Source organism: Alosa sapidissima, chromosome 6, assembly GCF_018492685.1.
Source record: "Alosa sapidissima isolate fAloSap1 chromosome 6, fAloSap1.pri, whole genome shotgun sequence".
NCBI lineage: Eukaryota > Metazoa > Chordata > Actinopteri > Clupeiformes > Clupeidae > Alosa > Alosa sapidissima.
Window position 1 is genome coordinate 5,346,692 of NC_055962.1, and position 14,285 is coordinate 5,360,976.

Here is a 14,285-nt window from a genome sequence, read left to right on the forward strand (position 1 = left end):
AATCAATTTGTTGTGTGTTTCCATGGCTACAAATCCAGCAAATACATTTCCACAGGAAATGTCACTATATGGAGGGAATCAAAATCTATATTTCTCAGGAATCATGTGTACTCAATAAGTTGATGAAATGAAATAAATTAATTTTTTGAATGGATGTGAGTTCACCCATCCAAGTAACATTATGTTGTTACTAGACATTCTCTCATTGGAGGTACTACATAGAACAATAGTAGATCATTTTTACAATGCACTGTGCTTATTTGACTCACTCTTCAGCCTCCCTGAAGCTGCATTCACCTTGCAAATGGAGTTAACATGTCCTCCTTTGCCCTGACCTACCCCTCCTGTCTCTGGAGCAGACAGTGAGTGAGTATAGCGAGACAAAGTGAGGGGGTAACATATACGGAGTGATGTGTGGAGCACGGCAGGCAGACAGAACAGGGTCTGAGTAAGCCTTGTTTCCAGGCGATTTTGAGACCATCCTTACCCGGGAGCTCTTCTCCATCTTGCTGTCTCTGACTCTCCTAACTCCTCTCCGCTGAAAAAAGCATTCCATAATCCCGCTTGACAGCTCAGGCACTCTTCTGCGATGCTGGCTGTCTGCTCCAGTTCATGGGTTCATGGCTCCCGGGCTCCTGTTGAAGCTCATGAACCTGCAATCACTCCTCTCCACGGTCGTTCAGTTTCTCCCTCCAGCCGAAGGTGGGTCACTCACACAACTCACTCCTGGGGGGCACTTCAAGTGAAGTGTGTGCAGCTCTAAACCACCGCATGTCTCTCTTTCTCCCGGACTGTGTCGTCCAGTTTGACTTCTCACACTAAGGGTTTCTGAAGTGTGATATATCCCCAAATACTTGGACAATGTCTCTGATTGAGCAATGAGGATCAGTAAGACATTATTGTTATTATTACTAGTTTTAATGTTGACTTACCAACTTTAAAATACTGTTTACTGTTATCTTAACTATTGTAAGGTTCATATTCTGTTTACAAGTCGCTTTGGACAAATGTGTCTGCTAAATATCATAACGTTATGGCAATGAGAGAATGTCAGTCAGATTAAAAAAGTAACTGTGTGTGAGTGACCCCTTGAAATGGTCCACGGCACTTCTTTGCACTTATTTATTTATTTATTTATTTATTTATGTATTTCCTCTTTGCAGTTACCAGTTGTGAGATTAAAATGACCAAACTTAAAACAGACTAAATTCACCCTAACGAAGCAGTTTTCATTGGAGTGATATCTTTGAAGTGTGTGTGGTTTTGCCAGCTAACATTTGTAGAGAAACAAAACCAAAGTAGCCATTACTTTTTATTACAAATGTGAAAGAAAATAAACAACACCTTGGAAACAGAAAACAATAAGACACTTGAGTTGCAGGCTACACTGAGTTGTAGGATACTCCAAGCATGTAAATATGTGCCTTTTGGCAGAAAATTGCAAAGTCTTATTTGAAAGCTCTCTTTTTACAGCATCAAGTCAAGTATGACTCTAGCCAGTGTACACTGTATCAACACTGTACAACCCTTGATCTCACAGGTTTGCCCGTTGTTTACACCAAACAAGGAAAAGTCACAAATGGAACCAACTCCGGATCTCAGATTGATATGGAAAATACTGAAACTTAGGTATAGCTTTAACTTAGGTATATTGTCATTATTTTGGAAGAAAGCCTTGTGTCGCTCAGTGTCCGCATTTGATATTGAAAGACTGGGGTGTTTTTTTACTGGGGGTGGAGAGATGTGGGCACAGAAACACTTGTCTGACTGCTAAATCTCCCACCACCAGGTAGCCTATATCTCCCTGTCTCGTTGCCAGTGTAGCCTACTGCTGAGTGGCAGTGTTGGCGATTTCTTTGAGCCCCAATTGAACAGACATTTTAATAAGAGAGATGACCAGATGGAATGTGATGTTTTAATGATGGGAAACTAGGCTACTTGAAACCAGCTCAGGGGGGTTATCGGCCACTCGAAATTATGTTCCCATATTTGCCCTAACCTTCTCTTTACACTTGCAAAGATGGACATGTCTACATTCCAGTCTGCTTAGGCTCATGTCATAGTGCCAATGTGGGTCGGAGTGCAGACTGATTCAAGGAGCCTATTACAGGTGCTGCTTGTGGTGTGGTGTGTGCAGTGTGTTTGTTGTCCACTCTCCTTATTATCTGGAGTCCATTTCATTGTATTTGAGTGAATATCGCCTGCGATTTGCTATAAAATGATGCACCATTCCCATATAGGCATCTGTTACTCTTGGCTACACAGCCTTTGCAGTGTGTGCATTTTTTACTAAACAGTTTTTTCAATAAATTGATGAGTCATCAGATGGCTACAGATTCCATTATTATTAAGGGGGCAGAGCTTTAAAATGTAATATGACCAATTGTGACCAATAGCCTACTGCAATTTCACCAGGAGACATAGTCTACTTGGCCCGTCAGCCAGCACATAAGAAATAAGGTCAAATGACACCAAATATTGAACTCAACATGCTAAATGTCAGTGTCCTGACTCCTGACATCCATGGCAAATACCCTAGGCATTCCTGATGCTACACAATCAACCAATCGGCCGCTATATGACAGTAGGCCTTGCAGCACAGTTGACTGCAATGCATCAATAGACCTGTAGGTCTAAGCGTGTACAATGTAATACATTTCTGTTAACAGAAAATTTCTAGTTCACCCAATGTCTGTAAAAAAAACATTGGGTTAAACACAAAGATAGTAGACTTTGTCCTGGTCCAAACCCACCTTTGTTCACCGCGCTTGTGTGTGACTGGTTGATATTTTGACGTACAACCACTGGGTGGTGCAAAACATAGTTCTCTCATTGGTCAAACGTTTACACGTTACGCCTTTATCGTTCAGTTTGGTTGAGGGCTTCCTCCTCCTCCACATCTAAACCGATCGAGCCCTCTTGAAGCAAAGGGACCTAAGCATTCTAAGGTTGGATAAATATTGGTTTTACTTTCTGCATCAAGCTTTAAAAAGTATTATACATGCATAAATTGCAATCAGTCTTTGGTGTATAAGCAATCAGTTGTTTAGTCTGTCGCTCTGTTCGAGGGCTAGCTAACGTCGATGTTGATGGTAGGATAACGTTAGCCATCATAGGCATAGCCTTTTTATGTGTCATTTGGTTGACAATTCCGTCATGTTAATCTTATGAACAGGAAATGTATCGGTAATCTCGACAAGATGCCAGTTTTGTGCGACACCTCAAAGGAATCACATTTATTTAGGGACTTGCCAGCTTGACCAGCTAGCTAACTTAAAACGTTATTCAAATCATTGGACTACGATTTGTCATCAGCATTGTGGTTATAATGAGTTATTATTCACATAGTTGTCTACTATATCAAGGACGGCGTATTTGCAAGGCTGTCCTTGAAGTAGCTTACTTAATCCGTAACGTTACTTGATCGTGAACTCGTGGTTTAATTACTAGGCTGGACCTGTTAATTCAGAAGGATAACTAACGTTAGCTGCCGCAGCCAAACACCGCTAGCCAGAGATGTCATCTCTTTCATTAAATCTTTGGTTAACCAATCACTGACCTTTTTCAAGAAATCCTATGGTTTATTTTTTAAAGTATCGTCATCTTTTTCATATCAACGATTGTAGTGTTCTTGCAATTGCCTTTACACGCATCTGCGATATCAGTAATTTACGGGTGTAGCAACGTTAACTTACCTTGCGTTATTATGCGATCTAACGTTAAATTAACGTTATAGTGATAGTCGGAGGCTACCTTAGTAGCATATAAGTTAACGACGAGTGTGTCACATATTTTGATTGCAAATGTGTTTTCTTTACAGACACGCAAAGGATCTAAAGTTAACCTCACGCCTTTCATGACAACAAGCGCTAACTAGCCGCTGCTTTTCTGGTCTGACATCCGCTGCACGCGTGCCCCTGTCATTCGTTTTGGACTTCTCAAAGCGGACTTGAAGACTCTGAAGGAGTAAGCCACTAAGGTAGCAACTTAGTTTAAAGGCATTAAACGATGGATAGGACGGAGCTTATTCAGAAGGCCAAGCTGGCTGAGCAGGCAGAGCGCTACGACGACATGGCTGCATCCATGAAAGAGGTGACGGAGCAGGGAGTAGAACTGTCGAACGAGGAGAGAAATCTGCTCTCTGTTGCCTACAAGAACGTTGTCGGCGCGCGGAGATCGGCCTGGAGGGTAATTTCTAGCATCGAACAGAAGACCGAGGGCAACGACAAGAAGCTACAGATGGTGAAGGAATACCGGGAGAAGGTGGAATCAGAGCTGAGAGATATTTGCAATGATGTGCTGGTAAGTTCCATTTTAGTCGTCAGAAATCCCCATCTCACTCTAGTTAAATCGTTAGATTCGATAGCTGTCAGAATCTGAGTTGAGAAGGATGCACTCATAATGAATTGAACATGATAAACAGTGATGGAAAATACACTTATTGCTTGTAAGACAGGTGCATAGCAGCAGAGCACAATTGTGCTGTGTCTGTAACCTATTTCATATAACTGGAGGCTATGTGGGAGTGGTTCATCAGAGTTGCTGAGGTGCTCCATTTGTGGACTTTGACATTGCAGTGCTACTGGGTGTGATGCTTATCTGAAACCTGTCAAGGGGCTGCTGCCTCTATTGATTATCCTCTCAGTGACGCAGTGGAATGACCAACTCCCTTGACTGCTCTATCAATAACCTGGTGCTAGCTGATGATACTCCTCGCAGAGCCTCTGTGCGTTGTCTAACCTCTGGAGAACCTCTCTCTGAGCAGAAGCTGACAATAGAAAGGTACATGGCACTGAAGCTAACATGGTTGTTGGCTGTCTAAATGCCATGTTTAATGATGCTGAAGAAGCTGAAAGCTGAAGGGCCTCACAGGGACCCGAGGGGAAGACTCGTACTCGGACAGTCAAGCTGCCGTTCATCTCCGAGACCATGTTTTAACATGAGTCACTCATTGTTATAAACAGAGCATGCTTAGCACCTTGGTGTTGTTTGCTAAACTCAGGATGTTTTCAGTGAGTAACCCCATATCTCTCCCAGTTCATGGGGAGGTCAGTGTCCCACTGTGTTGCTTAGGTCGTTGATGAAGTCAGTGAGTTGCAAAAAAACAACAGTGTCATGTCCCACTCTTTTGTTTGGAGTCCTGATTAGAAGATTACTTTTTGGTTGTTTGCCCCTCAGCTTTGTCTGCAGCAGGTGATTGCATCTTGACCAGTATGTGGGCTAACTACCTGCAGAGGCTGTGGTGAAACACATAAAATCTCCGCTCCATATTATGTTACCTATCATGGCCCTCTAGTGTTCACTCCTCACACACAAATACACACTGGAATTCATCTATTGGAAGATGTATTGACAGATTCCATAGAATTACACTCTGTACTCTTTGAAGCCCAGTTCTAACTTGCAGATCTCTTTATGACTCTTCAACAACGGTGTAGTTTCTATTGCAGCACACAACATGGTCATGTAATGGTAACTGCAATAATGCATAGCCACATGTTGGTAAGAGGTCTGCTGGAAGTGAGTTGCCTCATCACTTAAGCCCTACTTACGGCTGCTGCTGCTGCTGCTGTGTGTGTCAAGATGGGGGAGGGTAGACATACAGTCCTGATTTCCTGTGTGTGTGTATGCGCAGCGCGTGGCCTGTGCCTAAGACAGATCCAGAGCTTCTCTTCGGTGTCCTTCTCCTCATTGTGAAGCCAGTAGTATGGTGCTGTAGTTGCACAGATGGCAGGAAGGGAAAGGTATGGAGTATGTATGTATGATGGTTATTTTTTTTTTTTCTCTGGCAAATGGCCGACCAACCAACCAACCAACCATCCAACCGACTAACCAACTGACACATTCTAAGGATGAGAAGTGGCTGTCTTATGTTGTGAAATAGACTGAATGGACGTTTTACGTCCTACTACACTGCCATGTTTTGGGAAGTTTGTAGAGTCTTCTTAGTTCATTGCCCTGTTGCACAGCGGAGTTGAGATATACAATTACAAAAACAGATGTTTTCTTGGATTTAAGAGGATATTTTTCAGGATGCAGACTACTAGATCAGGTGGCAGAACATAAGGTGGAGGTGATGAATTTGTGTTTTGGCAATGTGACATTCAGCATCTTAGTTCAAATGTTGTATATATGCTGAAAACACCCTACAAATTGACCAATGAAAGACAAGGCAGCGTTATTCAGTAATGAAAAATTGCACCCTCACATCATACAGGTCAGCCATACTGCCCTCATATCGAGCTAGTCCAAGATGCTGCTTTTGCTTGAGGTGCTGATTGTGTTCCGATTGTTTGTTTGTTGTTTGGTCATCTCCCATCCCTCTCTACTGTGGAAGAACATGGATATCACTGTGGGTTCCAGTTCCTAAAAACACAACTCCCAACTGAACATAGCAGTGTGTCCGGTATTCTGAAAACTGCCACAAGCTCTATCTACAGAGAGGGCAGAAAATAACCGATCAACAGTCTTGCACTGACCTTGTAGAACCTTGGTGAACTGACGGGAGTTGGCGTTGGTCATCCCATCTTATGTTGACCACTGAATCAGACCTTGGTCAGTGCAAACCTGGCAACTCAGAGCTGATAGTTACTCAGGGGATGCACCCGTGCAGAACAGTGAAACACTGCAAAAATATAATATTTCCCCTCATCTCTAAACACAGTCACTGTCACACACATCTCATACTCAGGGACAGTACAAGAATTATATAAAATCCGTCACAAAACAGAGAAACGGCTAACACGGATGACTTTTTCTATCCAACCATAATTTTGACAATCAGGACACAACACATAATAAGAAACAAAAATATATAAACTACTTATGAATATAAAAAACATTAATTCTGATTTCAATACTCTCACTATGAAGACTCGTACTCGTACTCTGGGGACAATGGCCCTATAATACAGTTCACATCGCTTTGGATAAAAGCGTCTGCTAAATGAATAGATGTAAAATTGGATTAAATAAAGACTCATAGTGTACTTAGTATGAAGAAGCAGGTCGGGCTCTTGCGTCAGTGCTACCTCGGCAAGAGGGGACGGCCGTCAGCACCTCCCTAGCCAAGTTGCTAATCTGCATTAGCAGCAGAGGGCATGTGATCTCACTGGCACTCGCAGGATGTGCTCCCACACACACAAATACTCACCAACTCGCACCCGGTCATCTGGGTGCAGTTCCGTACAACGGCAGAGCTCAGATTAAACCGGTGATGTCATCCCTCGGCCTCTCTCTTAGGTCCGTCACATGCTCATATGCCTCCCTCTCTCTCTTTCTCTCTGTAGTCTTTCTTCATCCTTTCTGCAATTTATCTTCACATATCCACTTTTGTTGGGCTTCATTGCATTAGTTAGTGAGAAACTGTGTTATGGCTGTACAGTGTTGTGTGCATGTTGACTGCTGTGGGCGTTTGGAAAGCAGTCAGACAGCTGGACAGTACAACACTGTTATATCAGGCTATACAGTGCAGGCTCTTGTCCCTCTGCAACATAATTCCACACCGTACTCTGTGAACATTGCCCATGTAGTGATATTTTAGACTGACACACACTTTTCAATTTACTCCTTGTGTTAATATGTTATCTAAAGAAGTCACCCACCCAGGAAGGGGTGTTATTCCTACACGGCTTGAGATCCAGGCGACCAGACATTTGGATAGCTAAGATCTTAATACTGCCTCAAGTCAGATTGTCTGTCTGCGTTGCCATGTTTTAAGTGACGAGAGTACATTCGTAAGGATGCGCTCGGTTCAAGTGAGGTTACAGAATGATCCACACTTCAGTTTTCTGGAATGGCTCAGTTGTGTTAATGACAAGTTACAAACAAAACTCCCTTTCTCTTGCAGGAGCTTTTGAACAAACATTTGATTGAAAAGTCCACAAACCCTGAGAGTAAAGTCTTCTATTTGAAGATGAAGGGTGACTATTACAGATATCTTGCTGAAGTTGCCGCAGGAGATGACAAAAAGGGTGAGACTACTACTATCATCCACTATGGAGGCACATCTACTTTGCATCTTATTTCTTTGATCATTATCATATAAGAACAAAAAACATTTTCATGTGTTTGTAGTTTGTTTGTTTGTTTGTTTTTGCATACTGAATACCTGACTCTTTGATGGAAGTAGTCCCCCACCTACATTACTGCAGATATTCCCTAAACCATTATAGAAAACCTGTGCTGTGTGTGTTATCTGAGTGAATGGACTGACTCTTTAACGGCACACCCCTCTGCGTCTGTGTTTGTCCCCACAGAGACGATAACCAACTCGCAGGGCGCCTACCAGGAGGCCTTTGACATCAGCAAGAGCGAGATGCAGCCCACACACCCCATCCGCCTGGGCTTGGCCCTCAACTTCTCAGTGTTCTACTATGAGATCCTCAACTCCCCAGAACAGGCCTGCTCCCTGGCCAAGCAGGTTGGCGTCCACGCTAAGCACAGGCTAACTCGTTGTTTGTGGATAGAAGTAGTTAAGCCAGGATTGTGTTGGTGATGTCAACTATGGCTAGGGTTGGGCACCGAAACACGGTTCTAATATGGCACCGGTGCCGACGCAAACGGTAGTAACTGCATCGAATAACAACGTGGATTTCGGTGCCTCATTTCGGTGCTTAAAAGAGAATTCCGGTGTGATATTGACCTAAAGTGTATTGAAACATGATACCGAGTGTGAACGTATGTCTCATAGCCCATCTCGGCTTGTCCCCTGCACTCCAAAATCTGGCGCTAGTTAGCCGATGCTACCAACAGCTTTTTCAATAGTGGTGCTTCGGCATCGGGCTAGCCATGCAAATAAATCACTGTTTTACACCCATTTACGAGGCTCAATGTATCTCCACACTTCATTGGTAGACTTCCGAGGGCCCTGACATTTAAAACGAGACATTGAGAACTTTGAAAAAGCACTGGTAGTTTACTTACAAGACGATTTATACAGACAGTACCTTCACGAAGTTTAGGGTTTGCAGCCATCTTGAATTTAGTCACGATAAGTCGAGCAACGAGTAAGAATGAACAGGTATGATAAGGGATCAGATTCCAAAAATAATTCTGTGGAAATGCATGGATTCCAGTTGCTGCTACTGGAAGAAACTGGAATCCATGCATTTCCACTGAATTATTTTTGGAATCTGATCCCTTATCATACCGATGCCGAAGCACCACTATTGTAAAAGCTGTTGGTAGCATCGGCTAACTAGCGCCAGATTTTGGAGTGCAGGGGACAAGCCGAGATGGGCTATGAGACATACGTTCACACTTGGTATCATGTTTCAATACACTTTAGGTCAATATCACACCGGAATTCTCCTTTAATATGATTAAAATTAATATGTGCTTGTCATGCGCCATCTCTAACATCTTGCTCTGATAGCAACACATCCATATACAGTTAGCTAACATAAGCACTGTATAAACCAGAGGGGTGCCCCACATAGGCGAGTGGACAGTGTTTGACAGCTTGCGTGAGCCCAAGTAGCTTACTTTAAAGCGATATCGCGAGCTCCTGTCAAAATCTAGCAGTGGGCCTAACTATACACAAGCAAAAGGCTATGAAACAAAGTCAACAGTAGCCTATATGTTATAAATATATCCTTGCTAATGCGCTAACTGGCATTTATTTGAAATGTTATCAGCAAAGTTGTAAGGTGAACTGTATTTCACGGTGTGTTCTAAACAACATAATGGCATGATATTAATCTTTCATGTGCAGGAGGCCCATATAGCATCACAATGAATTTGAAGATCATGTTAAAAGTTAGCTGGCAAAAACACAAATATATGTAGGTATACCTGATGTCACTGAGCTGTCAAAGAGGCTACGAAACCATCTCTGTACATTATTGCTAATTAAACTCAGCTGACTGGTGTTAGCGCATAGCCATAGTTGCTGTTAAAATGCCTAGGCTACTAGGCTAGCGCTGGGAATCTAAACACCGACATGTAGCTTAACATGTTCAAAACTATTGCGTGTTATGGGTTAAGACATGACATTTCTTAAAGCATCTGGGAACACACTGAATTAACTGGAAAGTAGAGTCCCTGTTAGATTAGCTTGCTTACAAATGCCGTTGTCCATGACCTGGCAGTTTTATGGAAAGCGGTTTTAACATACCTTATGGCAAACCGCCTACACTGGATAAACTAGAAAGCAGAGCTTTAGCCTACTATTGTGTGTGCATGCATGGCAAGCTGTTTTAACATTTAAATTGAGTATAACAGTTCAATTTTATGTTCAAATTGGTCTTATCAATAATAAAAAAGCAATTCATGCTTTAAACCATTTTAAGTTAAAACGTTTTAAAAACAAAGTACCGGTTCAGGCACCGTTTCGGCACCGGCACCGTTTTAAAAGTATCGATTTAGCACCGGTATCGGATAAAACCCAAACGATACCCAACCCTAACTATGGCCAATGTAAAGGTTGGGCCATTTAGAAATGCCAATCTGTCTTGAAATTCTGGTGACTATCACAATCACAAAATCACTGATTATATTTCTCTGTGACGCTCCCTTATAGTCCAATATATTAACCAGTGAAGATGGTCCTGATGAGACTGGCACACCATCCTATTAATCCTACAAGTTAATGACTACTTCACATTAGAGGACAGGGTGGAGATGAGCTCCTGCAGTGGTCAAGCCTGGTCTTTGACCCCTTTTACAAGCTATACATTGGGATTCTGATGAGATGAAAGATTGTATAACCTCAGACATCAGTATGACGTGACAAAAATGTCTTGGAAGAAGTGCAGTATATTTGTCTAGATGAATATTGTATTTGTTGGAGTATAAGTGTCTTGGTTATGTCATGTGCTCCAAATGTAATCACCATTCTAAATGAATGTCCTAGCACAAAAAGGATAATTAATCAGTACAAATGCAAACAAATAAACTGTATATTTTTTTAATAATATTGCCGAATGAAACCCTTTGAATAGCATTGTTTTTATTCTGGCATAGGGATTACATAATTGTCCTAAAGGAATTTTTGTTCTCTTAAGAACAATAGCTGTACATGCTGCTTTGAGCAAGTTATTTCTGCTGTGTGTGTGTGTGTGTGTGTGTGTGTGTGTGTGTGTGTGTGTGTGTGTGTGTGTCCTTGGTCCTCTGACTTAAAAAAATGTCTTTCCAGGCATTTGATGAAGCCATCGCTGAGCTCGACACGCTGAACGAAGATTCCTACAAAGACAGCACACTTATCATGCAGCTACTGAGAGACAACCTCACAGTGAGTCTTCAGCTCGTCACCTGCTCTGCTGGCTTCATGTGTCTGAAATAAGTGGCCCACACTTTCTTGATAGTCCATTTCTCCGCAAAATATCTGATTCATGATGGTGATAACTCAGCCATGTGCCAGAGTTGTCCCTGAATACTCAATATGACTTCATAGTTGTGGAAGTCTTGCCACTACAGTTGCTAAAGAGCACTATGAAGTTGTTGTGGTTGACTTACAACTCACCACAGCATGCATTTCCCATCAACGTCATGGCATAGATCTAATCTAATGAGGCAGAGATAAACACACAGCCACATGTCACATTGGAAAGTGAATAAAAGAAACATATACACACACACATCAAAAACGTCTCGATGACGCATACCCTCATACATCAACATCAAAAACACTCTTTATTTGTGTTGTATAATACAGGCACTGTATTCTACTCCACATTCTAATAAACTGACTTACACATGCCCCTCTATTAAGTCAAGACTCTAGGTTCTCGGTTAGAGGTCGTTCACACCAGGAATGATCACTATAGCTATACCGATAAAAGCGGCCACACTGACCAACGATAAGGAAACTCTCCTTGTGTTGATGAATGTGATGGCTTAAATTTGATGGATTCCAATTGGCTGTCAGCTTTTTATCGTTCTCAAAATCACTCTGAAAGTGATCCCCAACGATGTTGTTCTTCATGTCGTTATCGTTATAGTTTGTGTGGATGTCGTCATTCATATGATCTAGGACAATACCTTTTTGCCATTGTCGAAGTTATTGTTCTTGGTGTGAACGGCCCTTTTGGCTGTTGAGTGCTTGGGTCGACTGATTCCCCTGTGGTTTGAACCCTCTTTAAATCTTGTTCTGTAAATGTTAATCTTGTTATTCTCCGTGTTTGAGTGCTTTTTTCGTCCATTGCTGTCCTCCTTTCCTGGTTAATGTGCCGGTCTTTCCTGTCTCTGTAGTTATGGACCTCTGACAACGCTGCTGATGAAGGCGAAGGAGGAGACGGGGGCGAGAATTAGGAGAATGTGACGCCTCTCCACAAAAACAAGGAAAAATAAGAAAAAAAAAACTTTTTACACATTTCATCCCTTCATTCCTTATTTCACTTAAGAATAGTCTTTCCGTGGATCCCCATAACTGCAGACGTGCTGGTGTGTGCCTGTGAGTGTGTACTGTGCCTATAAAGAGTATTCACTCTCCTCGAAAGATTTAATCTTTTACGGTTGTACAACATTGAATCATAGTCAATTTAATTTGCCCTTTTTGACTCTCAAATGGAGCCAAATGATTTATTGAAGTATTCGCCCTCTTTGAAATAAATAATCATTGGTGCAGCCAGTTGGTTTTAGTCAGTGTGTTTCAAGTGGTCCTGGTATAAATACACCTGCATCTGTCTGGGCAAAAACTACAGCATGAAGACAAAAACAGATGCTAAGCAACTCTGAAAACATTACTGAGAAGCACAAGTGAGGGGATAGATGCAAGGAAATTTCACTGAATATATTTTAGAGTAGACTACAATTGAATCCATCATTAAGAAGGGTAATATGGCATGGCTGTAAATCCGTCTAGAGCCAGGTGCTGTACCCATCACTCTACTGAAGAGTGGCAAAGAATGTCCCAGTTGGAAAAAAAACCTTGATATCTCAGCTAGAGTTTACCAGAAGGAATGTGGGAGGTTCTAAACTCTGAAGTGGAGAGAAGTTTTATGGTTTTGTGTTATAAAACAATTAAAGGTGAAAACTTCCAAAGAGAGTAAATACTTTTTATAGGCACTGTGTATTTGTGTACATGGACTTATTTAATCTTTTTCCCCACCACTTGGCTTTTATTATGATTATAAAACAGAGTTAAATTGATATCTCCATTCCTTGAATTGTATATGTCCCGGCCTTCTTTATGTGCAGTCTCTGCCATAGAAAAGTATTGATAGGTTCATGTACCACTGATTATGCCTCCGCTTGATGAGAGGGCAGCAGGATTTGTGTGCATATGTTCAAACACCAAATGGCTAGATGCATTTTCACCCATAGCAAGGCAGTGGGAATTCTAAAGAGTGACACATGTACTTTATCAATGATGTGCGAGATGGCCATTAGCCAACTTTTGGCCTGTCTTTCCAGCTCCTGTTGGACTTATATCAGCAGATGAGACAGTGTTGTTGACCATTCATGCATTGGACTTGAAACACTTTTGAAGCCTCTGTTCTTTTAAGCTTTGTGAGCTATAGTCTAACCACAGTAGCAAGTCAGTGAGCCTCTCTCCGCCAAGCCAACACTCTTCGTTGGCAGTAAAAAGGTGCGTCCTTGATGGGCAAAAACACTCCTTTTTGGGTAATGTTCACATCAATGTGTTTACACGTAGCATGTATGATCTAATAGACTTACATTATAAGATGGAGTTTTATGCAGACCAAACAGTGAGTAAATAAAAAAAAATATTTATATGACCTCATGCATGCCAGGTTTCAGTGGACACTGGAATGGGAACCAATTCAATCCCGAAATTCCCACTTTGGACTTAGTACTTTTCATTGCAGATTTGTGCACATGTACGGGAGTGTCTGGTTTGTCCAGTGCTTTGTCTTTAGAGATTTGGACCACTATTGTGTATTTGCTAATCATTGATTGTAGTCCTAAAAGCCTTGTGGAAACGTACATGCCCTACGCAAGTTATGTAACATGAATAAAGATGACATTTTCTAAACCACATATTTGAAACACTTCATTTCATTTTTGGGTGGGTGCATGGAATTCTGCAAATGTCAATGACCTACTTGAATGAACTAACCATTTATTCGACTAATAATATTATGACGTGTAGCCTAGGTTGTCATGTCTGAAATGAATGTTAAATTTAACTATTAACCAGACCATCTTGGTTACATGTATATAAGCATATAAACTGAACACAAATATGTGAAGGGGGTGAGATGGGTACAAGGCAAATAGTAAAAATAGATGAGCGCAGATGCCACGCAGTGTGAGGATTCGTCTATGTCCAACCCCTCCAGTTCCAGTCGAGTCTACACACTTATGTAAGCCTTGGTCAC

General features: G+C 41.8%; 1 protein-coding gene across 1 annotated transcript; it reads left to right on the top strand.

Moving 5' to 3' along the window:
• The first annotated feature begins 2,835 nt into the window (after positions 1–2,835).
• Positions 2,836–13,944, top strand: ywhaqa (tyrosine 3-monooxygenase/tryptophan 5-monooxygenase activation protein, theta polypeptide a). Its single transcript, XM_042094528.1, has 6 exons — positions 2,836–2,948; positions 3,821–4,302; positions 7,850–7,973; positions 8,259–8,422; positions 11,138–11,233; positions 12,193–13,944. Exons 2-6 carry the CDS (start codon positions 4,009–4,011, stop codon positions 12,250–12,252), a joined length of 738 nt encoding a protein of 245 aa, XP_041950462.1. The 5' UTR covers positions 2,836–2,948; positions 3,821–4,008; the 3' UTR covers positions 12,253–13,944.
• The last annotated feature ends 341 nt before the right edge of the window (positions 13,945–14,285 follow it).